The sequence below is a fragment of the Lepidochelys kempii genome, chromosome 2 (genome assembly GCF_965140285.1).
Source record: "Lepidochelys kempii isolate rLepKem1 chromosome 2, rLepKem1.hap1, whole genome shotgun sequence".
In the NCBI taxonomy this organism is placed as follows: domain Eukaryota; kingdom Metazoa; phylum Chordata; order Testudines; family Cheloniidae; genus Lepidochelys; species Lepidochelys kempii.
This window is the reverse complement of record NC_136381.1, coordinates 5,112,001-5,139,739: the sequence shown is the minus strand read 5'-3', so window position 1 is coordinate 5,139,739 and position 27,739 is coordinate 5,112,001. Positions and strand designations below refer to the sequence as shown.

Below are 27,739 nucleotides of genomic sequence, written 5' to 3'. Positions count from 1 at the left end.
AGAAAGCTTACCACTTCCACTTGTTTTCCTCTTTCTTCTTTTCCTTCTCATCTTCCTCCTTCTTTAATTTCTTGTGTTTCTTCTTGTCTCCTTCCTCTTTGCTTTTCCTTTTCCTTGATCCCCCCTCATTCTCCACCTCCTTGGATTTCTCTTTGCTCTTTCTTCCCTTCTCTTCTGTGCCTTTATTTTTATCCTTCGCTGTTCTCTCCTTGTTTTTTTTCTTGGCCTGGTTCGTCTCATTTCCTTGTTTCTCCTTTGTTTCCCTCATCTCATCTTTCTCCATCTGATCTTCCTTTTCCTCTCTAATGCTATTTTCCTCCATTTCCTGTTCACTTCCCATTCTTTCATTCCTTTCCCATCCTTCTCCCTCTTGTTCCTCCTCCTCCTCCTCTTCCTTAATTTCTTTTTCATCCTTCATTCTTTTGTCCTCTCTTTTCCTCTCTTCCTCCACATCATCTCTTTTCTCAGTCTTTTTCTCATCCCTTCCCTCTTGTTCGTCTATTGCCCCATCTTCTGCCTTTTCCATTTCTTTCTCATCTTCCACCTTTTTATCCTTCTGTGTTTTTTTCCTTCTGGTCTTTTCTTCACTTTCTTTGTTCTTCTCTCCTTCCCTTTTCTCCCTCTTGTTTTTTGCTTCCTTTATCTTTTCTTCCCTCTTTTCCTGCCTTTTCTCTTTCTGGTTCTTTCCTGCCTTCACTTCCTTATTTGCTTTGACATTCTTTTTCTCTCCCTCTATGTCTTTACCTTCCCTTTTCTCCTCATCCTCTGCTGCTCTTGCTGGCCGTTGTGCAGGCTTCTCTTCTCCCTCTGCCCTTTCTCTCTCTTCCATTCTGTTCTTTCCTCTTTCTGTCTGTATTTCATCCTCCCCTGTATTGGCCCTGTTCTCCACCTCCCCTGCTGCCTCACTCCCTCGCTTTTCCTTTTCCCTTCGATCACCAGCGCCCCCATCCAATCCCTCTGCATCATCCTCACTCTTCATCTGCTTGGACTCCTTTGCTCTTTCCAACCTAGGGTGATCCTCTTGCCTTCCCATCTCTTTTAGCCCTTCGGCCTTTCCATAGATGGCTTCAGTGATGCCCTTCTCCCTCTTGGCTTTACTGGGCTCTGAACCATCTCTCTTCTCCTCATCCTTTCCCTCCCCATAAGCACTTTCCTTCTTAGGTTTCTCTTTCTTACTCATACCCCCTTGACTTTCCTTTAGTTCATGTTTCCCCTGCTCTATGATCTCTTTCTTCCTCCGCTCAGTTTCCTTCTGGTCCCTGCTCCCTCTCTCCGTTTCCTCTTCCCTTTTTCTTTTCCTGTCTTTGACTCGTTTCTCCCCTCTTTGCCCCTCAGGGATGAATGAACCTGACTCCCTCTCAGTATTTTTCTCCCCCTCTTCCCCTTTTGTTCTGCCTTTGGCTATAATGTCCACTTCCTCAGCTGAACCATCCAGCTCTCCAGAGAAGGCCGCGTTCTCATCACCAACCCCATTGGTTTCTGTTCCATGGTGTCTTGGAACCTTACCAACAAAAAAAGGGGGGGGGTAAAATTAGCAGACCGAAGCCTAGATTTTGTCAGTGCATCTTCACGGGCATGCTCTGGTACCCACACACATGGCAGGTGCTTCTCAGTCTAACCACAGATAACCAGGCGCATGCACTGGTGGCTCAGGGAAGTTTTATATAAAGATCAGGTTCAAAGAGGCCAGGTGACAAAAGCACACAGGGTAGCACTGCCAAGCCTTAGGGCTCTGTACTGGGACCAGACCTATTCAACATATTTATAAATGATCTGGGAAAAGGGGTAAACAGGAAGGTGATACAAAACTACTCAAGATAGTTAAGCCCCAGGCAGACTGCAAAGAGCTATAAAAGGGTCTCTCAAAACTGGGTGACTGGGCAACAAAATGACAGATGAAATTCAATGTTGATAAATACAAAGTAATGCACATTGGGAAACATAATCCCAACTATACATATAAAATGATGGGGTCTAAATTAGCTGTTACCACTCCAGAGAGAGATCGTGGCGTCATTGTGGATAATTCTCTGAAAACATCCATTCAGTGTGCAGCAGCAGTCAAAAAAGCAAACAGAATGTTGGGAACCATTAAGAAAGGGATAGATCATAACAGAGAAAATATCCTATTGCCTCGATATAAATCCATGATACACCCACTTCTTGAATACTGCGTACAGATGTGGTCACCCCATCTCAAAAGAGATATATTGGAATTGGAAAAGGTTCAGAAAAGGGCAACAAAAATGATTAGGGGTATGGAATGGCTTCAGTATGAGGAGAGATTAATACGATTGAGACTTTTCATCTTGGCTAAGGGGGGATATGATAGAGTTCTGTAAAATCATGACTGATGTGGAGAAAGTAAATAAGGAAGTGTTGTTTACTCCTTCTCATAACACAAGATCTAGGGGTCACCAAATGAACCATTAATGGGCAGCAGGTTTAAAACAAACAAAAGGAAGTATTTCTTCACACAACGCACAGTCAACCTGTGAAACTCTTTGCCAGAGGATGTTGAGAAGGCCAAGACTATAACATGGTTCAAAAAAGAACTAGATAAATTCATGGAGGATAGGTCCATCAATGGCTATTAGCCAGGATGGGCAGGGATGGTGTCCCTAGACTCTGTTTGCCAGAAGCTAAGGAAGAGAGAAAGGGGATGGATCACTTGACGATTCCCTGTTCTGTTCATTCCCTCTGGGGCACCTGGCATTGGCCACTGTCAGAAGACAGGATACTGGGCTAGATGGACCTTTGGTTTGACCCAGTAGGGACGTTCCTATGTTCTTGTGAGGGACCACTGCAAGATTCTGTAAAATGGGAGGGTTTGGGGAGGTTGCAGTTAGGTTCCTAGGCAATTAGACTGCACTGACGCATAAGAATTAAGAAAGATTGAGGCAGTATTGACGTGGTTTGTTAATATAAATGATTATGGTTAATTATGGACATCCAGAATGTCACAGATGGAACGGGGGCAGGCACTGACCTTATGGTAATTGGGGTACCAAAACAAATATGGATATACATCCCTGACATCTGCATAATGTGGGGTATAAGACACCACCACGTATTTCCATTTTCTCAGAATCTCTTTGGCTCTGCACTGGGTGTCAACTGATTTGTGGCCTTCTTAGGTTCTCCACTCACTAATTCTTCATCCCTGAATTCTTCTAATCTTTTAGAGCATAAGTACAAAATGCATCTATTAGCCTGGCCCTAATGGGTGCATGGGCTGTCTATTTGGATAGGTTTAAGCTGTTTAATGATTATGGGTATTACAATTATTCCTTTTCTTTGTAAGGTTACAGTGGAATCTACACTATCTACTGCCAGTCACTTCAATCCCAGAGAGACAGAGACAAGTTTCTAAGGGAAACTTGTGTGGAGCCCGTTTTGGGAAAGAACCTGTGACTAATTATTCAGAATAAATAATGTCAGTGTGGCAAATCAGTTGTGTCATTATTTGCAAGGACCACAGAGGCATATAGCTTGTCAGGCAGGGAAAAAAGGGAGGAGATGTTGCATTACACATGAAGAATAGATACTTGTTTTGAGGTCCATAAACAGGTGAGAGGCAGAGCAGATGAAAATCGCTGGGCGAAGCCAAAAAGGGGGAAAACACCAAACATGATGTCATAGTAGACCACCAAGTCAGGAAGAAGGATGGTCTAGATAATACTTAGTCCTACCATGAGTGCAGGAGACTGGACTAGACAACTTCTCGAGGTCCCCTCCAGTCCTATGATTCTGAGGCCTTTCTAGAACAAACAGAAATATCCAAGACACAAGACCTGTTAGTAACGGGGGACTTCAAAGACACAGAGATCTGTGGGAATATAATATGGCAAAACACAAAATGTCCCGTAAGTTCTTGGAAGGTACTGAGGACAACTTTTTGTTTTGGAAAGTGGAAGAAGCAACCAGGGGGCAACCATTTTAGAATGGATTCGACTAAGAGGGAGGAACGGGTTGTAATTCTGAAGGTTAAAGGCAATTTAGGTGACAGTGCTCATGAAATGATAAATTTCATGCTTCTTAGGGAAGGAAGAACTGAGAGGAGCGTTATAAGGACAACGGATTTCAAAAAAGCAGACTTAAACAAACTCAAATAACTAGTAACCGCCTGGGTAGAAAATGTAAGGGAAAAAGTAGTTCAGGAAAGCTGGCAGTTTCCCATAGACAATAGTAAAGGTGCAACAGCAAACTATTCTGCTGCGAAAGAAAGAAAGGAAAAATAGTAAGAGGCCCATGTGGCTTCATCAGGAACTCTTTAATGACCTGCAAAATCTAAAAGGAATCCTACAAAAAGTGGACACCTGGACAAATTGCTAAGGAGGAGTACAAAAGAATAGCACAAGCATATAGGCTGAGGCACACAATGAGTTTCACAGAGCAAGGGATGTAAAAGGCAAGAAGAAGAGGTTCTTTAAACACATTAGGAGCAAGAGAAAGATGAAGGGAAGTGTAGGTCCCTCTACTTAGCAGGGAGGGAGAGCTAATAATGGATGACATCAAGAAGGCTGAGGTGTTTAATGCCTATTTTGCATCAGTCTTTGCTAAAAAGGCAAATTGTGACCAAATACTTAACACAATTAATATTAAGAAGGGGGAAGGAATGCAAGCCAAAATAGGGAAAGAACAGGTTAAAAATATTTAAATAGATGTATTCAAGTCAGCCGGTCCTGATGAAATGCACCCTAAGGTACTTAAGGAACTAGCTGAAACAATTTCAGAACCATTAGCAATTATCTTCGAGAACTTATGTAGGACAGGGGTCTGGAGAAGGGCAAACCTAGTACCCGTCTTTCAAAAGGGGCATAAAGAGAATCTGGGGTATTATAGACCAGTCAGCCTAACTTTAATGCCCAGAAAGACACTGGAATAAGTAACTAAACAATCAATTTATAGGCACCTAGAAGATAGTAGGGAGATAAGTAATAGCCAACATGGATTTATCAAGAACGAATCATGCCAAACTCACCTAATTTCCTTTTTAGTTAGGGTTACTGGTCTAGTGGATGGGGAGAATCTGTAGACATGATATAGCTTGATTTTTAGTAAGGCCTTTGACACAGTCTCACGAGACAGTCTCAATCAAAATATGGAAATGTGGTCTAGATGAAATTACTACAAAGTGAGCATACAACTGGTTGAAAGACCGTACTCAAAGCATAGTTATCAATGGTTCACTGTCAAACTGGGGGAGTGTGTCCGGTGGAGTCCTGCAGGGGTCAGTCCTAGGTCTGGTATTGTTCAATATATTTATTAATGACTTGGATAATGGCATGGAGAGCGTGCTTATAAAATTTGTTGATGACACAAAACTGGGAGGGGTTGCAAGCACTTTGGAGGATAAGATCAGGATTCAAAACAACCTTGACAAATTGGAGAATCGGTCTGAAATCAACAAGATGAAATAATAAAGACAAGTGCAAAGTACTGCACTTCAAAAGGAAAAATCAAACGCACAACTACAAAATAGGGAATAACTGGCTAGGTGGTGGTACTCCTGAACAGGATTTAGGAGTTGTAGTGGCTCACAAACTGGATAGGAGTTAATAATGTGATGCAATGGTATTAACAGGAGTGTCATATGTCAAGACATGGGTGGTCATTGTCCCACTATACTCGGCATTGGTGAGGCCCCAGCTGGAGTACTGTGCCCAGTTCTGGGTGCCACATTTTGAGAATGATATGGAAAAACTGGAGAGAGTCCACAGGACAGCAACAAAAATGATAAAAAGGTTTAGAAAAATCTGACCAATGAGAAAAGCTGAATAAAACTGGGCATGTTTAGGCTTGAGAAAAGAAGATGAAGGGGGCACCTGATAACAGTCTTCAAATACGTTAAGGGCTGTTAAAAGGAGGATGGGGATCAATTGTTCTCCATGACCACAGCAGATAGAACAAGAAGTTAACAGGCTTAATCTGCAGCAAGGGCGGTTTAGGTTAGATATTAGGAAAAACTTTTGAACTATAAAGGGAGTTAAGCTCTGGACTAGGTTTCCAAGGGCGGCTGTGGAATCCCCATCACTGGAGGTTTGTAAGAACAAGTTGGACAAACACCCGTCAGCGATGGTCTATTTATAGTTGGTTCTGCCTCAGCACAGGGGGCCAGACTAGATGACCTCTGGAAGTCCTTTCCAACCCTACATTTCCATGATTCCATGTAACTGACTTGCTCATTGTGGGTGTCACAGCAGAATGGCCTGGGGGTCCCAGGCACAGGGGTGGCATGAAAAATGAGACAGAGATGCTTGTGGGAGAAATGGATGAATGGGGCAGGCAGGGTGGCATCAGTGGCAGATGAAGTGGTTAGAAACTAAGCTAGGTAAGCAGAAAGGGATGGGATTACATTTGGCCTTGGCGATGAGGGCGAGAAGTTGTGCGATGCACAGAAGGAAGTCAGTGGAGAGGCTGAGAAAGGGGACAGGGCACGGGTCACTTGCTGGTTTGAAATAGAGTGACTGGCAGATTCTCTGTAACAAAGTCTTTAAACCAAGAATTGAGGGTGTCAGTAACTCAGCCAGAGGTTATAGGCCTATGACAGGAGCGGGCAGGTGAGGTTCTGTGGTCTGCGATGTGCAGGAGGTCAGACTAGATGGTCCCTTCAAGTCCTTGAATCTATGGTGAGAGTCAAAGGGGACTGTACCAATATAAGGCTCGCTCCGGAGCTAAGGTAGATCAGCACAGCTTCACCGATAACGGTAGAGCTACATGGATTTATACCAGCTGAAAGTCCGGCCCATTTTTTCCAATCCATCAAGACTTGCTGGATAGGCCATAACTGCCTTATAACGAGTTCACCTTCCAGGAACACATAACTCTTAGAAACTGAAGTGCCCAGGCATCTCCTCTCACAACCGTTTAAACACTGAATCATTTACAGAGGCTACAGCAGCTCCAGGTACTTCAAGATGCTTCTTACCAGGTCTCTGTCGTCGGTCACCAGGAGTTTCCCTTCAGGGCCAGTTCTCACTTTCTTCGGGGCGTGCTCTGATCTAGAACGAACAGCACCTTTTATTACTTATCAATGTGCACTACAAGGATCAGCGCCAGATCCTGCCTAGCTCTCCTCAGACAACCACCACATTCCCTTTAAACACACCAGCCTGTGTGATGACCGGCCCTATTTAGCTGGGCCTTTGAACATGCTCCCAGACAGCGCGGGAGTCCTCTGTTTGGGGAGCGCCAACAGCAACCTAGAAGTGGGGAGGCTCATCAGCGCCTGAACCATGGCCCCGCCACCGCTCCATCTCTTCCTGCCCCCTCCAAGACCCCACTCGCTCAGCTCTGCCTCTTCCTCGGGTTGCCAACCCTCCAGGCTTGTCCTGGAGTCTCCAGGAATTGAAGGTTAATCTTCAGTTAAAGATTATGTCAGGTGATGAAACCTCCAGGAATACGTCCAACCCAAAATGGCAACCCTATCTCTTCCCCCGAGGCCCACCCTGCTTCTCTCTGCCCCCTTCCCGGAACGGGGGTGCAGGGGCGGAATGTGGTGCCATGGCCCCATCACTTTTTCCTGCCTTAGGCGAGCAACTGGGGGGGAGGGGGCAGAGAGGAACAAGCGGAGGGTGGGGAAGCGGCGGGGCAGGGGTGGGGCAGAGTGAGGGCATGGCCTCGGGGAAGAGGCCGAGTGGGGGTGAGGCAGGGCACAGGCGGGGCCACGATCTGGGTACCAGCTGCCCTCCCCTTCCATGGAGCCTTGCTTCTGGTGCTTCAAAGGGGGTGACGGGCAACCTATCTGATGACTGGGATCGGTGAGCAGAGCCCATCAAAGCAATGGAGACTCCGCCCCCGCCAGGTGAGGGAGGAGCCACAGAACCCAGACAGCAACTGAGTGCGGAGGACAAAAACATGAACCAAAGGGACAGGGGTACAGGTCACAGGATGAAAACAAGGGATTCAGGTGGTGACACTGAGCAGAGAATCCCAGACAGTGCCCACAGCTCCGAGAAGGAGTCACTGGACGCTGCCCGAGGGAACTCTGCCCGGGGACCAGAGACTAGAAAGAGGCCCCACAGTCAGAGAATCTCCCATCTAGCATCGTCCTGAACTGCCTCACGGCCACCTCGGCCAGGGCTAGGAAGAAGTTGGTGAAATGGTCTCAGGGCTGCGTGGGGCCATGAGCAGGGAGTGGGTAGAGGAACGGGTGTGGGGAGAAGTGCAGCGAGAACCTCAGTAAGAGGTTCTGCAAGCTGGTGCAAAGCAGACAGGGTCCGCTTGGAGACTACAGCCCTCTGGTTTCTCCACTCAACAACAACACAAGCTTCCCCACTGCAGCCCAGCACTCTTCTTCCACCCTGATGCTACAGGCTCACTGAGAAAGACATACAGGTGGCTTCGTCCACACAGGGACCATCCTGGGCCTTCCCAGCCATTTCAACGAGGCTATCGCACTGCGACAAAGTGGACCAGCGAGACGTGGAATCAAGCTGCGGGTGCAGGGGCGGCTGTGGCTGGGACCAAGCACTGGTCACCTGGATTAGAGATGTCTGAAGAACACCGATTCCTCCCCCACACTTCTAATAGGAGTTGAAATGACAGGGTATGAATCTTAAACCCAAGACTCAGGTAAAATCCTCCTATCTCTGTAGCCAGCTGAGGTTGCAAGACAGCCCTGATGCAAATTGAGAGCAAGGGCAAGACAATGCCCTCAATGAAAATTAACATGCTCCTCCAAATGCTACAAAACCTGCAGCGTATAAACCTTTCAGTGCTCCCCTCCCTGGGCTGGCCCTCTTCACCCTCCTGCTCCCCCGGATGAGAAGCTTCCTGGCTGTTGCAGTCCGGACTGTCGGCTGCCGTCTCAAGGACTCTGAAACAAAGAGTCGGCGCGGCCAATTTGAATCTCAATCAGGATGTGTTATAAACTGATCCCTTGCCAAAGCAACAAGCGGAGGGCTAACCCCTTTTCAACGCAACAAGAGACTATATGCCACAATCTCACAGCTTCACACTGCAGCTTCAGCACTAGTGCAGACCCACTACCTGTGTCTCTGTTTTTAAAGGGCTGGACAAAAACTGCATACCTGCACTGTTGAATCTCACCTTATGAGAATGGATTTGCTTACGGCAGCTACAGAGGGAAGTGGGGGTGGGACAGACTGATGTGTGCAATTAGAAAAGAGAAATATAATTTACTTGTATTATGGCATTGGCTAGAAACCCAGCTGAGACCGGGGCCCTGCAGTGCTCGGTACTGTATTCACACTAGTAAGAGGCAGTCCCTGCCCTAAGAGCTCACAGTCTAAATAGACAAAGGGCTGGCGAGAAAACAGGCACAGAGAGGGGAAGTGACTTGCCCAAGGTCACTCAGAAAATCAGTGGCAGACCCAGGAACAGAGTCCAGTTCTCCTGAGTCCCAGTCCAGTGCTCATCTATTAGATCACCATGGCATGAGAGATGGAGGGTGTAGACACAGAGAGAAAGAGGAGATGAGACAGACGCTCGAGACAGTGCAGGAAAGATGCATCGTTATCCATAACACAAAAGAAAGGAGTGAAGCCAGAAAAGATAAAGAGGTGTAACAGAAGCAAGAGAGATTAAGTGTAATCACTGTCAAGTTGATTGACAATATGTTGTAATTAAATACAGCAGCTAATAAAGCTTGCACTGCTGGCTTATTCCTGAAACCGCTGGGGGTGAGTTTGTGGGAGCTGGGGAGCAGTTATTTTTCATTCTGGCTTGCAGGCTGGTGATTTTTTAAAGCCGTGCTTATTACATTAGAGGCAGGTAAATAGACTCAAATGCTTTCCTAAGACTGCTTTTCCCTAGAGCCTAACGCTGCACTTGCCCCAAGGATGCAGAGTGATCACAGATGGGAAGGGAGATGGGCCCATTGGAATCTCTGGAGACTGAAGGACCAGATTAAACCAGCGAGGGGCTGCAGCAGGAGTCTGCTGATCCAACTCGCTGGGGCGTATCAACAGCGAGGCTCCCAGCAATGGGATAGACCCAAGGGCCGTAAACTCAGGACCCAGCTCAGCCCCGAAACTCTGATCCAGCCGCTCAAAACAAGAGAACCTGATGGTGTAGGACACAGGGCCTGTGACAGGAAACAGACTTATCCAGGCCCACAGGTCTGGGCAGCTGGCCAAGCAGCAACAGATCAACATTCTTTTGGTGTGCACAGAATGACACCAGATCAGCTCCTCCGAAACTTGACGGGGCCATCGCACTGCCATCTGGCCTTCTAACCAGTGTGGCTTTCCAGGGGAGTGAACCATGCAACGCCCGTTAATTTCAATGGAAGTCGTGTAGATGAATCCCCTGCTCGGCTTTGATTTACCCACCTGGGGCGGGAGTGGGGATACTTTACAGCAACGAGTGCTTCCGAAGGTTCATTGCTGCAACTGGTATTGGAAGCACGTTAGAAGTGGAGGGAACAGGGTTAACATAGAGCTGGCCGCTCTTAAGATTTGTTAGGACTAATCATAGAATATCAGGGTTGGAAAGGATCTCAGGAGGTCATCTAATCCAACCCCCTGCTCAAAGCAGGACCGATCCCCGACTAAATCATCCCAGCCAGGGCTTTGTCAAGCCTGACCTTAAAAATATCTAAGGAAGGAGATTCCACCACCTCCCTAGGTAATGCATTCCAGTGTTTCACCACCCTCATAGTGAAAAAATTTTTCCTAATATCCAACCTAAATCTCCCCCACTGCAGCTTGAGACCATTACTCCTCGTTCTGTCATCTGCTACCACTGAGAACAGTCTAGAGCCATCCTCTTTGGAACCCCTTTTCAGGTAGTTGAAAGCAGCTATCAAATCCTCTCTCTTCCATAGACTAAACATCCCCAGTTCCCTCAGCCTCTCCTCATAACTCATGTGTTCCAGTCCCCTAATCATTTTTGTTGCCCTCCGCTGGACTCTTTCCAATTTTTCCACATCCTTCTTGCAGTGTGGGGCCCAAAACTGGACACAGTACTCCAGATGAGGCCTCACCAATGTTGAATAGAGGGGAACAATCACATCCCTCGATCTGCTGGCAATGCCCCTACTTATACATCCCAAAATGCCATTGGCCTTCTTGGCAACAAGGGCTCACTGTTGACTCATATCCAGCTTCTCGTCCACTGTAACCCCTAGGTCCTTTTCTGCAGAACTGCTGCCGAGCCATTCGGTCCCTAGTCTGTAGTCTAATATTAGATCAGATACATTAGTCACTAGAGTTAACTACCGTTCCTGCAAAAAAAGGGAGTCACTCCCAAATGGGCAGGGGGGAAAGAAGATGTGATATAGCTTTAAGGAGTAAGCATGCCATATTCCTGGCCTGCAGGTGTCACTGGGGAGCTACCATCCGGACAATGGGTCTTTAACCCACATGACTGCCTACAGCAACTCTCGATGGGATCTCACTACAAATATATACCCAGCATGCCCCAGGGCTGATCTCGTTCTAACCTTGCCCTAAAGGCAAGCAACCGGTCTGTAATTAAGTTACAAACCCAAAAGCAAGCAACGTCTGCCTGCCTCACTAACTCCAGTATGCCAAGAAGCACTGTGGATCTCAATGCAGTCTTCTTAAAGTCCGCTCTCCATCCAGAAAATCATCGGCAGGGCTTCACCGTATGAGAAAAGGAATCGGCAGAGAAACAATAAAGTGTCTTCATTCAAATTCCTTATCATTGCAGTTTCACAGAATCCCCGCTGCCAACAGGGCCTGCTGCATGCAGGGGAGAAGATTTCAAGAGTGATAACTGATTTGCAGGGGGCACATTAAGAGGTCTGGTTTTTGGAATGTCCCAAGCTCCTGCCCTCTGGAAATCAGCCTCTTTAAGGTGTCAGGCTGGGCACCAAGTAATTAAATACTAGTCACTTTGGAAAGAGCCAAAGGTTCTTGCATGAGGTTAACTTGCAGCACGTGCCACACTGAAATGTCAGAGAGCAGACAACCGTCCCCTGCTGCTTAAGGCTTGATGCAATTTCATCCCCAGTATTGAAAGAGATGCAAGCACAACTTCAGTTGCAATTATCCTTCAGCAATTATTTAGCTTCTCTTAGGACACAGGATAAGAGCTTATAACTGTGCTTAGCGGAGCTGTTTCCCTTTGGATTGGTTCCCCTCTGCTTATTTGATACAGTGACTGCCACTTCTCTCTCTGACATCAATTCCCAGAGCACATGCAGGTCAAATACAGATTAGTAGGATCTGTTAAATCTGAACTCTCACCAGGGAGGGCAGGGAGAAAGCTTTACAAACATCCACACTGAATATTAGCAGCCTTTGCAGCAACCACAAACAAATTAAGTAGGGTCACAAGCGGAGATACCCCGGGCCAGAATTCCAGTCTCGGAACAAACTGCTTTCCAAAGCGAGGAAGTTGGATGCAAGGGGGTTGGGTGCAAGGGGGTTGTGAAGTGTTGCCAGGTTACCTGATGCCACCAAAATTTTGGAAAAACAAATACAGAAGCAGCTCTGAAAATAGATCAGTTTCACTCAAGGGGTTTCAATTACAGCTGGCTATTCAAAGGGACAAAGCCAGTGTTGCTGGACATTACTCACGCTGGCATAATCGTGTGCTGCGGGAGAACAGAAAATGCTCGGTCTTTAACAAAAGCCCCATTGGCCTGGATGTTTTCTGCCTGGAACAAGGGATTTTAGGCGTCTTGCTAAAAGATATGCTCTAATTGGTCATATGCATTATTGGGCTCACTGGCATCACATAAGCAGGTATAATTGAGTTAGTCATGAGTTACTGGGTTCAATATTGTCCCATAACAAAGAAGGAGAACGCCACCCCCTACAGGAGTCACCGGGTGAGGCTCTATTGCCTGTGTTATACAAGAGGGTCAAATTAGATGATCATAACAAAATCCATCAGTGACACGCTTGATTCTCTCAAGCAAAGGAAGCAAGGTGGTCACGTGTCTGCTATCTCCGTATATTGACTAATGCTTAGAGGCCGCAAGCGAAGTTCCAATTGGTACATGTTAACATTGACACCCAAGGCAATAGGTCTATCCAGTTTGGTTCGGGATTTCACTCTGCCTGCGTGCTGGGCTTGGAGAGGATAACAGCAAAGAACTTGTCGAACTGGTCCTGGCAACTCCAAGGTCTAGCTCGTATAGACAAGCTAGAGGCGGGGAGGATGACAACACATTGGTAACTGCTCTCTTTCTCCTCCAGAAACGCAGCAGGGAGTGTGAGCTGAAGAGCCCAGAACACGGGCTTAGGGCTTAATTTTCTATTTAACAGCTGTTCACGGCATGGGGTACGTTATTCGGAGGCACTGGGAGTCACCCAGGCTTTGTCTACACTGGCAATTGAACGACAAAACTTTTGTCTTTCAGAGGTGTTTCCCCCCCCAAGACAAAAGTTTTGCCTCGACAAGTGCCAGTGTGAACAGCTCGTTGTTGGCAGGAGCGCTCTCAAACGCCGCTCCTTGGGGGTGGAAGTTTTTTGTCAACAGGAGCGGCGACAAACAGCGGCTAGACGGCATGACGTTTAGCAGCACAGCTGTGGCAACACAGGTGTGTCGCTGAAAGCTGCGTAGTGTAGACAAAAAGAAAAGGAGTACTTGTGGCACCTTAGAGACTAACCAATTTATTTGAGCATGAGCTTTCGTGAGCTACAGCTCACTTCATCAGATGTATGCCGTGGAAACTGCAGCAGACTTTATATATACACAGAGAATATGAAAAAATACCTCCTCCCACCCCATTGTCCAGCTGGTAATAGCTTATCTAAAGTGATCATCAGGTGGGCCACAAAGGTGGGCCACACTGACATCCTTCAGTGACGTCTGTGCTTCCAGAGACGGGCTTTAAGTGTCCCCTTAAAGCTCCCAGCTAATAATGTCTGATGTGGTCAGTGCTGAAAAGGATCTAAGGGTCACAGTGGACGAGAAGCTGGATATGAGTCACAGCAGTGTGCCCTTGTTGCCAAGAAGGCTAACGGCATTTTGGGCTGTATAAGTAGGAGCATAGCCAGCAGATCAAGGGGCGTGATCATTCCCCTCTATTCAGCATTGGTGAGGCCTTATCTGGAGTACTGTGTCCAGTTTTGGGCCCCACACTACAAGAAGGATGTGGAGAAATTGGAGAGAGTCCAGCGAAGGGCAAGAAAAATTATTAGGGGGCTGGAGCACATGAGTTATGAGGAGAGGCTGAGGGAACTGGGGATGTTTAGTCTATGGAAGAGAAGAATGAGGGGGGATTTGATAGCTGCTTTCAACTACCTAAAGGGGGGTTCAAAGGGGATGGATCTAGACTGTTCTCAGTGGTAGCAGATGACAGAACAAGGAACAATGGTCTCAAGTTGCAGTGAGGGAGGTTCAGGTTGGATATTAGGAAAAACTTTTTCACTAGGAGGGTGGTGAAACACTGGAATGCGTTACCTAGGGAGGTGGTGGAATCTCCTTCCTTTGAGGTTTTTCAGGTCAGGCTTGACAAAGCCCTGGCTGGGATGATTCAGTTGGGGATTGGTCCTGCTTTGAGCAGGGGGTTGGACTAGATGACCTCCTGAGGTCCCTTCCAACCCTGGTATTCTATAATTCATTGCGCATCATTTCCCTCCCCTCTCCCACCCTCCGGCCTCTCCCCACACCACAGACAGAACAGAGACAAATACTTGTAGTAAGTAAAACCTAGGATTAATACTCAGAAGAGGAATGGGCTGGTGGTTAAGGAAATGGATTGCGATTCTCAAGAGAGCTGGGTTCAAACTCTTGCTCTGTGACTGACTTCCTGTGTGATCTTAGGGAAGTCACTCTGCTCTCATTTCTCCATATGTAAAAAGAGGATAATTCTTCCTTGCCGTGTCTGTTTAGACTATAAGCTCTTTGGGACAGGGACTGTCTCTTCTTAAATGTACATGCAGTGCCAAGCACAACAGAGCCCCAATTTCAGTTGGAACCTATCGGCCCTGGGGTAATATAAATAAATTATTCACAATTGACTTTCCCTCAGCACCACCACTGGGTTCGGAGTTCCCTGCTCCCTTATGGGCTTCAGCGTATTCTGCAGATCAAGACAGGGGAAACGCATTGGACTTTTTCCCAAGAGTTACACAATTTCAGCTAAACTCATTAAGCAAGTAACTGACATACTCCGTAAAATATGTCAAATTCCTAAAATCTGATTAAGTCTAAAGGGAGCTGGGGTCTGTGTAAATCAACACGTGAGCGGCTGAGAGTTGACTCATTACCCAACCTCCTCTTAAAATAAGAGCACGCTGGGGTAGAGAAAATCATTTTGACTCCCCTGCAAACATTTAGGGGTTTAACTCCCCCTCCACCAGCTCTCTCATTCCCAGCAAGAGGCATTGGAGAAGTCACTGACCCTAAAATGAGGGGAGTGAAAATTAGCCAAGTTCACATTAACTCCTTCCTTTCAGATCACAGTGCAACCTCAATACGTAGCAATGTATAGAAAATACAAACCTATTGGACTTCAGATGCGTATTGTCTTATCTTAGTGTTTTCTATAAAGCCCATCACTGTAATTACTAAGTACGTGTAATCAATCAACAGTCCCCTTCAATATTTACTCCTCGCTGCTCTGAAGCAAAGGATTAAGGGCTTGATCAAATGCCCACTGAAATCAAGTGGATACTAAAGTGGGTGCTGGATCGGGTCCCAAGCTGGATGTAAAGATTACATTGAAAATTGATGTCTTAGCCCTGCTTTCCTAGGCAAAGGAGAGGTGATAATTTAGTAGCCAGGTCCTTGCTTTACTCAGAGTAATGCCACAGTGAGTGGTGAGAGTTTCTTATCATAGGGAGGAAAAAAATCAATTCAGTACAGTTGCAATTTGTATAAAAATTGCGGAGCAGCAAAGTTCCAACATTTCCCTGGTAAATCTGAGGCCACAAAGAATATGAAAAATCTCCCAGTGCAGAAAACATAGGAAAGGAAATAATACGCAGAGATTATGGAAAGCTTAAGTCTCATCAGAAGCTTGGGTAGGTGAAACCCAGGTTACAAACCAGAGTATTGTCAAAGGGTAAGTTTCTTTCAACGTTCCTCTAGGAATCAACACTTAGGTTTTGTCTACACTAGAGTCCTCCCCACCCACTCAAAATCTCCCATCATTGTTACCACTGGTGCAAGCTCTAGTAGCTAGTCGCATTTTTACCACCGTTTTATCCAGCGCTGCTCTGAGTGGTGGTTAAATCAGTGTTCGATCTACACCAGCATTTCCCTGCATACCACTGGAAGAAATCTTCAAGGAAAGTCAGGAGGATCTGAGCTCAGGTGGCTAGCCCGAGCCACTGCCATAACGACACACTGCTATTTTTAGCGAGCTAGCTCACCTTGAGCTAGCGTGAGTCTGACTACCCGGGCTGGGCGGTGCACTCCCAGCAGCCATGTAGACACATCTGTGGCAAACAGCTGCTCCGTGAGTTTAGCGTGTTTGCACATACGGCCTCTCCTGTCCACTTGCGCAATGGTCTATTTCCCACCCCTCCACATGCCGAACCATTCATTTCTCACCTGGGAGCGCTCGCTGGCCCTGAAGCTGGAGTTTTGGTTGGGATGGGCTCAGTCTCCACCTGAAAGAGATTTTATTACCTTGGGATCCAAGCAATGCACATTCTTTGAGCTGGAAAAGGAGACCATTAGCTACAATGTTCCCAGCACCAGAGATGCCACTCAGCTAAAGCCTGGGGCACAGAACCCAATATACTCCCCGCACCCTGTAGCCAAGTTTACCCATTTCAACTCTCAGGCAGGCCAACATTTTCAAGCAAAGGGACCTAAAAAGTTCACATTTAGGTGCCTACATAAATGACCTGATTTTCAAAAGGACAGAGGCACCTGCAGTGTGTGAGAGTTTCTGCCTGGAATGTAGATTATTTTGGCTAATACAGACTTTGGAAGTGTGCTGGATGCTTTCCAGAACAAATACATGGGGCCCTGCTCCAAAGAACTTACAATCCAATGTCAGAGGTGATGCAACGAGTCAGAGGGACAGACGATCAAGAATGAAATGAGCTACATTCCAGGGTTACAGAAATACGATAATGTAGCAACCGAGTTATGGTCCATGTATATCTTAAGACGTTCCATTAAGGGCAGGCAAACCCTTCTTGTAGGCAACAGAGATGAAGCGAGCTTCTAGGAGAGATCTGGATGAGAGCAGGGCGTTGGCCCGGGGAACAGGGATTGGGAGCCTGAGCCGTGGTTTTGGTGAGAGTTTGGAAACAGATTATGAAAAGGGATTGACGCGGTCAAAGCAGGAGCTAGGGAGGACAGAGGTAGAGGTGGAGGAAGATGCAAAAGGAGACAAATAGATACATAAACCAGGGCACGGCAGCCTAGGGCCTTGAATACAAAAACTTGATGATGCTCAGCTTGAATGTGGCCCTAAACGTTTATCCCCTGGGGGAAAATGAAGCTTTGTTGTATTTTCATATTCAACATTTCAATGAGAGAAACTGGTCTTTCGTTTGTCTCAAGCCGATTTCTGCACAATGTGCCATAGCAAAACAAACACCTCGGCACTGTCATGCAAGCAGTCCCGTTGACACACCACCTGCCAAAGGTGAAGTCTTTAATTACAAATTTCAACTCATCCATGTTTTTCTTTTAAGACTTGAACAGGCTGCCAAACTCAGATGTTTCTGAACATGGTTTTGCTTAGAAACAGCTCTGCTTATTGGCCATATTTTTAATTTCTGCCTATTAGTTAAGATACCTGTAGGCAAACAAGATCAGTCATTCCCTACAAACACACTGACTCTTGAATTCACACTCCTCAGTCTGTAATATCACAATCAGATGGTGGTAAATTCAGGAGGAATGAACAGCTGAGATCTCTGCTCTTTGGGGCAGGGACCGTCTTTTAGTCCTGTGTTTGTACAGCACCTAACACTATGGTGTCCTGATCCAGGACTGGGTACCCTAGGCATTATGGTCATACAGATATTTGCAACTGACACAGATATGCATCTGTCAAGGTTCCTTCCCCACTCTGAACTCTAGGGTACAGATGTGGGGACCTGCATGAAAACCCCCCTAAGCTTATTTTTACCTTCTTAGGTTAAAACTTCCCCAAGGTACAAACTATTTTACCTTTTGCCTCTGGACTTTTTTGCTGCCACCACCAAGCGTCTAACAAATATAACAGGGAAAGAGCCCACATGGAAACGTCTTTCCCCGCAAAATCCCCCCCAAGCCCTACACCCCCTTTCCTGGGGAAGGCTTGATAAAAATCCTCACCAATTTGCATAGGTGAACACAGACCCAAACCCTTGGATCTTAAGAACAAGGAAAAAGCAATCAGGTTCTTAAAAGAAGAATTTTAATTGAAGAAAAAGTTAAAAAATCACCTCTGTAAAATCAGGATGGTAAATACCTTACAGGGTAATCAGATTCAAAACACAGAGAATCCCTCTAGGCAAAACCTTAAGGTACAAAAAGACACAAAACCTTCCCTTTATATTTATGACAGCATCGATACAATAACGTTATCGGTGAATGTTCATAAGGGGAAAATGAACTACCATGCTTCAGAGACTGTAGCCCAGCTCCTGGTGCAAACAGGGAGTCAAACACATTGACTGAGGAGAGATCTTAGACATTTTGACGTACCGTGGCAATCCTGCAAACACCACAACCTGGGGTTGCACTGAGGAAGGGAAGGAAAAGCAACACCAGAAAGCTGACAGCGCCACATGTCTCTGAAGCAATGGGCTGCACCTCCGAGGCCCTGACGTGGGAAACACCACCATTATGAACCAGACTCCAGTCTTCTCCACACAAAGCCCTACTGACATCAACAGGACGCTGCATAGGCACAAGGCTCCCCCAGCACTGATCCAACTGCAGGATCAGAGCTGTAGCTGTCAGCTCCTCAGGGCAGGGGCCCCGTCCACTCTGTACAAGGTTGAACGTGCTGACGACAAGCAGCAATTAACGCAATTGTGAGTGTAGCTACTAACACTATCCGTATCCATTTTCATACCGCTAGGGGGAGAAAAACGGGGGGGGAAGGCAAAGGCTGGGTGACTTGGCAATTGGCACTGTATAGATCAAATTATCATAACATTGCATTAGCCTAGTACAGACACTCCCCGACTTACGCAATCATTCCGTTCCAGAACGCCTTGCGTAACTCGAGTTTCGCGTACGTCGGAAACGTATACCCAACCATTACGCAAAAAAACCCCAAAAACAAACCCCAAAAAAGCTCCTATTTCTAGCTTACGGAGCTTTTTCCGTAAATGCGAATTCGCGTAAGTCAGGTCTTGCGTAACCCAGGGAGTGTCTGGATTCTCCTGCTTAAAAATAGTGACCAAGGCCTGGGCTGCAGCAGAAGATTAGGTTGGTTAACTACGTTGGTCAGGGGTGTGAAAAACCCACCCCCCTGAACAGCATTGTTAAGCCGACCTCAGTCCCCATGTAGACAGAATTCCTCCGTCAACCTAGCTACGGCCTCCCGGGGAGGTGGCTTACCTAGGCTGATGGGAGAACCCCTCCCATCAGCGTAGGCACTATCTACGCTGCAGTAGCTGAACTGTGCCTCTGTAGCATGTTAAGGGTAGACAAGCCCCAAGTGATCACGCTTTCAGATGAACACACTGTGTCCACTGGACACAGAGACTCAGGAAACCTTTATCCGATTGGCTTCGGAACCACACCCCGAACCAGATGCAGCTCCGTTTATCTCACCACGCACAGCTCATCCTCTTGCAAGCACAGGGCACATTTACAACGCGCGAGGTACCCCAGTTTGGAATGCGGCTAGGGTCTTGGAGGGCACTCCAATGCAGCAGGAAAAGTTTCGTGGCACAAGCGGTCAGGATCCTAGGTTTAGCTATTAGTTGCAAGATGGCACGTCCAGCAGCACGGCTCTTCTTATCACTACCCGCTCTGGGACGCAGTGCAAACTCTCAGGCACATCACAGACGACTGCCCAATCTATGCTCATCCTGGAGGTGTCGCAGCCGTTCAAATGGCTCCCCCGCCCCGGACTGGATCAGAGACCTTAAGATCCACCTGCGGTCATGTTGCTTTCACCGTTCCGCTACTGCCATGCGAAAGAAGAGGATCACTGCCACTGTTCCCTCTAAGCTGTGCGCGCGCACCCAGATCCTAAACCCCGCGCACACGGCGAAACACCACGGGCACAAAAATTTGCACAGAAGAAATTTTTTGCCCACGCGGCCTGTCAAAAATGAGAGGGAACATTGATCACTACGCTGGGGCCATGGGGCAGTACTAGCAGAAGGTAGTGTGTGTTAGTGATGGGAATATAGCATTCAGGCCTGCCTGAGACAGAATTGTGGGGTTTGTTTGCCCATTTGACTTTTGATATTCTTACATCCTTACGAACATGTCTGAACAAAGACACTGGGTGTTCCATCTGCCCACAGCCAGATAGGGCTTACAGCATAATGAGGAAAGATAAGGAATAGAGCTAACGTGTTGCTGGATATGGCTGCAGTTTGACATCTGAATGGACAACTCCTTTCCCAAGACAAGGTCAAGCAACCAGCTGGGAGGCACAAGAGGGATGGGGGAGAGGTATAAGAAACACTAAAAGCCAAAGAAAAGGTGGCCTTGGCCAGTACACAACCTCACTCCCTACCCCTCGCCTGGGATACAAAAGAGGTGGGACCGAAGCCCCCAGACTCAACACTCCAAACCAGAACATGACCATAAATTGTCAGGGATGGGAGCAGGGGCCTGCACGACAGGTATAATTAGGCCTGATACGGAGGAGGAGGTGGGGAAAAGGCTCTACTGGTGTACAGAGCTATAGCTCTGCTTGCTTGATTAGACACCCCATTGCCTGCCCTTTGGACTCTGACCTTCTGCTTTCTGTCTGCGCGACAAGAACCAGGAGACGGTGAGGGGAAGCCCTCCCAGAGTGCTCTCCTCTCTAGCATCTAATGTCACTTCCTATATTTTCCATGCAGGTCTCCCTCCAAGTACGGACCAGGCTCAGCTTAACCCTGCCAAGCATCTATGATCTGCCAAGATCCCAGCATGGGTGATACAACTCCATACACTTCATTAACATACTCATTCCGCTGTGTATTGTGGACTTACTGTATATTTATATCAATGTACACACATCATGTCCTCCAGCGGATGCCAGCTTTGCACTGGGAATGTCACTCTTCTCCCCTGAATCTCATACTGCCGATTTCCCTAGAGCAGCACTTAGAATCAGAGAAATGTAGGGCAGGAAGAGATGTCAAGAGGCGTGGGGTTCCCAAAGTCTTTGAGACATACCTGTCTGTGCTTGGTCTTCTCCTCTTCTGGAACTTTGTACTTTTCTTCCAGTTTTTGGCTGGAGGCTTCATTCTCAGCAGCCTCTTCTTGCTTTAGAGAGCTTCTTAGCAAAAAGAGAGACAGAATGACGGGAAAGCAGGTTTTACCAGCAGGCCATTTTGCATTTGAATAAATGAAGAAGAGAAATTGAAAGAGACATTTTTATTCTCCTAGGCAACTCCCCAACTATCTGTCATCTTCTCTGCTGATCCACCAGATTAAAGGTTAGGACCCTCTGGAGCTGTGCTAGCATCCACCTCCCATCGCTAACCTGCAGATTCATTAGTAGAACAACCTCGCCTATAAGCCAAACAAAGAGACATTTTCTGAATCTGGCAGCGCTTGATAAACTGAGCTGATCGCTCCTTGACACAACCAATGAGAGGGAAAAAGCTGGTGTCATCCCCAATGCTAGAGGGCTCAAATCCAGCGGAGATCACAAATAGAAATGAACTAGTTTCCATCCTAGCCCCTTGTGGAAAAGTAATTCACATCTCGGAATCCACCGTAAAATTCAGCCCAACTTGTAGCCTTCTGCTCAAGAGAAAGCAAGGAAAAAACTGCAGGGTTGGAGAATGCTAGAGGTTCCAGTGGTTCTCAAGCTTCATTGCACTGCAACCCCCTTCTGACAACAAAACTTACTATATGACCACAAGAGGGGGGACCGAAGCCTGAGCCCACCTGCTCCGGGCAGGGAGAAGGGCAAAGCCAAAGCCCGAGCCCCAAAGCCGAAGCCCTTGAGCGTCAGCTTCAGTCCCGGGCCCCAGCAAGTCTAACACCAGACCTGGTGACCCCAATAAAATGGGGTCGCAACCCACTTTGGGGTCTCGACCCACAGTTTGAGAACTGCTGGGTTAGACCTTGGGCATTGGAACTGCAGCGGGTGGAGAGGATATGACAAGGGCAAGAACTGATGAGCATTGAGGCCGCTTCAGAGCAAATCTAGCATTCCATTGGTCTAAGAGCTCCATCTCCTGCCCTCAGAGGAGGTCAGGACAAGTTAATTAAAAGAAAAAAGTTACCTGCTTATGACGTTTTCTTGCAACGGCTTCTCCTTGGATCTCGGCGGCCTCGTCTTCTCTTTTAACGCAGGGGGCTACATGTTGGAAAAAAAGAGCATGAAAACAACTTGGTACAACACCCAGTTTAGAAGGGCAAAATGTGTCCAGAGCTAAACATTGCCCCTGTCCCACAAGGAGATGCTGTGAAGAGGCAGAACAGAATGGCATTATTCTCCATCCAGACTACACAAGGTGTTCCAGCTCTTTAGCTCATCAAGGAGAAGGGTAAGGGGTGACACGTTCACAGTCTATACGGATCTACATGGCGAACAGAAATGTGGTAACAGAGGGTTTCTTCAATCTGGCAGACAAAGGTAAAACAAGTTCCATTGTCCAGAAGTTGAAGCTAGACAAATTCGTACTAGAAATAAGTACTTAAAAATGTGTGCCTTAACCACTGGAACAACGTACCAAGGACTGTGGTGGATTCTCCCTCACTGGCAATTTTTTAATCAAGATTCGTCATGGCTCTAAACGATCTGCTCGCATTCAAACAGGAATTAATTCGGGGAAGTCCTACAACCCGTGCTGTACAGGAGGTCAGACCGGCTGATCACTGAGCTCCCTTCTGCCCTTACAATTTATGAATTTGCACCAGGAGGCCACAACAGGCTGAGCAGAGGGTAACGCTCGCATGCTGAGGATCTCAAAGCCCTCTACAGAAAGCAATGCAACGCCTCAGCGCCGCTGGGTTTAAGGTGTATCCACATTTTACAGAGTGGGAAACTGACCCACCAATAGGTTAGGGCCCATTTTTCAGAAGCGTTGGGCATCCAAAACTCTCAGTGAAGTCCACGGGAGCTGACACCAAAGTCCCCATAACCCTCACACAGTCACACTGCTGGCGTCAGAGTCAGATCCTATCTCCAAGTCTCCCTGTGCTAACCAATAAGCCGCACTCCCTCCCACAGCTGGGAGGGTGAGTTTTTGGAGTCCACTGTTTAATGCTCCCTACCCTGTTCTAAGTCGGGGAAAAAACAAACAGAACAAAGGTAACTATCTGGACTCCCCACCCACACAGTGCCCCTGTGAGGCACGGCAGTTCTGTTACCCCCATATGACAGATGGGGAACTGAGGCACAGAGAGACTAAGTGACTTGCTTTAGTCTAACGGCAACAAATATAGTTTGGGAGAAATCACCTCTCTTATAAAGATGACTAAACAAAGAGCAGAAGGCGCAGCACAGCTGAGAAGCTGTAAGCGGTCACGAGCTCGGGCTGCCCATTTCTCGCATAAAAACAAAACACGCATCAGTTCTTGCTTGAAAGGCCAGTTCCCTCCTACCTGGTCCTTTCGCTGAGCTTCCTCCCACTGGCTGTTCAGAGCGTCTGCTCTTGGTTTCTTCTCTTGTTCTTGTCCCTTCTGCTCAGAGACGTTCTTCCTTTTCCTTAGGAAAGGAAGACAAATCCTCCATGTGATGGGGAAGGGACAAATCAAAGTAGTCAGTTAGGTTTCTTGTGGTTAATGTGACCAGCTAGCTTCCTAACAAAGACCATACGCACCTTTGCCCCACATTATTATCCTTCCTAAGTTGTAGTGAGCTAAATACCCTCCCAGAAAATGAAATGACCCTATTTATTGCAATCAATGTGGATGGCTGCTAAACTCACCTGGGGCTATTTTCTACAGCACACTGAAGATGACAATTGTTAGGAATATCAAGTTCAACCTCACAGCATTACGTGTAATAGTAAAAACTGAAATAAAACCATGATGTTCTTTTCCAAGCTATGCTAAGCTACAGGCTCAATGCGTTTGCACAGCCTACGGTCAGGAGTCCAGCCCTAGAGTGCATTTCCTCCTTCTCCTCCCGTTGACTTCACTGTGCCTTTGGATCAGGCCCCACTCCTGGTAAACGCAGAAGCATTTCAAGAGAGGGTAGTACCTCGGAGGTCACAACCCTTGAAGGAATTTATTTCAACAGTTCTGGCATGAATTCTATCTTCTTGGAAAGCAGAAGTGAAACTCAGACATGCCAGCCAGGCCAACACAGCCAGAATGCAAGAAAACAGTAAATAACTGGAGCGCCTCTGAGCCATTTTAGCAACACGCCTTGGGTAAAAGTTTGATATCCATCTTGAATGGCTCCATTACCATAATAGCTGAATCCCTCACAATCTTTAATCCTCACAAAACCCCTGGGATTCTGGAGGGAATATTATCCCTGAAGCACCTGGCATTGGCCACTGTCAGAAGACATGATACTGGGCTGGAGGGACCATTGGTTTGATCCAGTATGGCCGTTCTTATGTTCTATTTTAACAGATGGATTACTGACACACATACCTGCTAAAAACTGCAGGCTAGCCAGATGGGCATGGGTGGTGGGACAGGCTAGTACCTGAGTATGTACCTAGGGTCTCGGATGGCATTATAGTTGGGGCGGCTAGTCCCGCCCGCCACCCACACCACATTGCTATTTTTAGCACACTAGGTTGATCAAAGCTAGCACACCTATGTCGCGCTGAGCTGGAAATTTTAGCTGCAGCTGCAATGAAGACATACCCTAAGTGACTTCCCCAAGGTCACACGAAGAGTCTGTGTCATGGCAGGAAATGGAGTCTTCTGAATCCCAGGCTGCTCCTGGAACCACCAGACCATCCTTCCATGCTGGTGACCCTCTCAACCTTCTACACTATTTGTTGCTGGACAGACCCTTACATACTACATATTGTTGATAACAGCAGAGACACTTCACTGGCTGGTAAGATGTTAGCAGCCTTATCCATGTTACCTATATGAAGTTCAGGGTTTCTCTCATGCTAGTAGAGCCTTTCAAATGGCCAGAAAATGCTTTTTCCAGGCAACACCTGTATGTGAGGAACAGTGCGTGATCACAGCATTAAGGACCACCGCACAGATGCGCAAAGAGGTAGCGTCAAGGTGGCACATTCGACGTTAATTTTTTCACATTTCCTACTTTTTGAGCATTTATATTCTTAAGCAGAAGGTGACAGTAGCACGAGCTAGGGTATTCTATACTAGTGACGCTGGAAATCACAGACCTACTATTAATAACAGTTAAATGAACATATGACACCATCAAAAAGGTCGAGAGGGCCAATGAGATGTTGGACAGCTGATGTCCATAGCTCTAATACCATCAATTCGATGCACACATTTTTCACGAAGTTACAGTGTATTTTTGCTGTCGCTGGAAACCACCTACTTGTTACTGTCATTCTTAGTCTTCACTGATGAAGATGCTGTCTGGTCAGTTTTGTGATGGCTCCCAATGGCCCTCTCCTCTGCCAAATCTTCGTTATCCATCATGGTGCAAATTCACATCTGCAAAGAAAAGAGCTGCACGAACCAAATGTATAAAGCAGAAGCACTGCTGTTAAGAAGAAGAGCTGGCTGGCTGCATAAAGGTTGCAAAGGCAACGCCCAGGTGAACTTGCATCACTGCATCTTTAAGTCAGGTACCATGCATGGGACACAAGCTCAGTATTTAATTCAACAAGGAACACGGTGAAGCATCGCAAACAAAATGCATTTTTATCCTCAAATACCAGACCAAGCAATAAAAGAAAAACTCTGTGCACATCTAGAATATCAAGCAGCAACACACAGCGTGGGTTTCTACAGAACAAAGCCTGAAAGTCAAACAGGACTGTTAATGTTTTTTCTTATCCGGCTATAAAATTAGTGGATACAGAGAACAGATTATACATGCTACTGGTATTTTAATTATTGATTGTTTTCATTATAGTAGCCCACAGAAGCCTGCCCCAGGTCTGGGGCCTTATTGTGCCAGGCACTGAGTTTGCAATCTATATAGGCAAGACAAAGAAAGAGCGGTGGGGGAAACTGAGGCATAGAAAGGTGTAGTGACTTGCCCAAAGTCACACTGCAGAGCAGTGGTGGAGATGGGAATAGAACCTGGATCTTCCAGCTTCATGCTCTATCCACTAGACTATGAAACCTCCAGTGCTTCACGAAATTTCATTAGACTAGATCGTTCCAATGGGCTTGAATAAAAGCATTGTCCCATGGACTGACACACGGGGTTTATAATAAAGACACCTTGGAATTCTATACTACTGGCCATCAGAGGATCTTGAAGTACTTTCTAGTGTTAATGAACTGAGCTTCACAACACTGCAGGAAGGGAGGCACCAATAACTACTACCTGCTTTTTAGATAAGGGAATTGAGGCACAAAGAGGTTAACCCCAAATTCTCAAACCTGGCATCCAGTCCCGGGGGCCTAACGTTAGACATCTGAGGCCAGCTTTTCGTAAGAGCTTTTCTGCATGTTGTGTGCTGAGCACTTTTGCAAATCTGGCTCTTATTCAGGTGACTAGTTGGGAACTCAGCTGATCTGGCCCTTACACATACCTAAGGCCCTTTGTTTTCCATTTTTATTTTACTTACTTTTCAGTGTTTATTACTACAACAACAAAAACCAGGTAAAAATAAGTGGAAAAAAAACTATTAATAATTTGTCTGGATAAATATTGGGGTTTATTCTGGTGGATGGAAGGACAGGGCGGAAAAGTATTTAATAGATTGAATTCCATTCATCAAAGCATTAATGTGGTTTGCTGCAGAACTAAGAACTCAAAACACAACACCACCTCTGAGTTTAAGAAAACAGTACATCTCTAATCCCTAAATAAAACTTTGCATTTGAATAAACAGTTTACTGTCTAGACTTAGAACTATTAGCCAATAAATATTTACATTTAATAATTGGGCCACACCATTTGCAGAGCATACACTCAATTTCACCCTTTTCTCCTATTTTTTAAAACTTTCAAACACTTCCTTGCGTTCTGAAACATATTCTGACACCGATTTTTGTTTTCTTTCCATTTTAGTGTGTCAGATCTTTAAACTGTTATCTGCTAACAGCTTGAAATGTGTTTGTGGAGGGCATGAGATTCATCAGTATGTTCCAATGCGCACACGCTTCAGAGCTTGGTGCCTGTTTATTCTGTGTATCTTCCACTAATACATAGCCTTACTTCAACAGGCAATTTTGCATCTACACAGGCTAATGTATTGTATTTTCCTAATAAAACAAGTTATTTTTTGTATATTCAAATGACACAAAAGTAGGGTGAAAATCAGAAAAAAATGAGTGATACTTTCTGTAAAACTCAGGATTTCTTTTTTTTTTTTTTTTGTAAAAATCAATTTAAACTGAAAACGAAGGGGCTTACACATACCCTACCTTCAGCTCACAGCTCTTAGTGACATCTGAGCACCTCCAGCTTCCACTGAAAATCAGGCCTTCAGGGCCACATCCTCAAAGGTATTTATTCCCTTCAGTAACTCCCATTGAAACAAGGGGTAAATAATTCTGAGGCTCCTGACCTTAGACTCTAAAGTAAAGTACTAAAAAATGGAGGCAACTAAAATTATAGGCTCCTTTGAAAGTGTGCTCAAATTCACAAAGGAAATCTACACAGAACTGGGAATAAAATCTAGATTCTTCTCCT

The 27,739-nt window shown here is 46.3% G+C and overlaps 1 protein-coding gene across 1 annotated transcript in view; it reads right to left on the bottom strand.

The window, feature by feature from the left end:
* TOP1MT (DNA topoisomerase I mitochondrial) overlaps positions 1 to 16,499 on the bottom strand; it is a 43,345-nt gene extending 26,846 nt beyond the window's left edge. The window contains exons 1-3 of the mRNA XM_073329969.2: positions 16,444 to 16,499; positions 6,932 to 7,004; positions 12 to 1,501 (exon numbers count right to left, since the gene is read on the bottom strand). Of these exons, the coding sequence (XP_073186070.2) occupies positions 12 to 1,180 (1,169 nt within the window). The 5' untranslated portion in view covers positions 1,181 to 1,501; positions 6,932 to 7,004; positions 16,444 to 16,499. The remainder of the gene's footprint in view (positions 1 to 11; positions 1,502 to 6,931; positions 7,005 to 16,443) is intronic.
* Between the last annotated feature and the right edge of the window lie 11,240 nt (positions 16,500 to 27,739).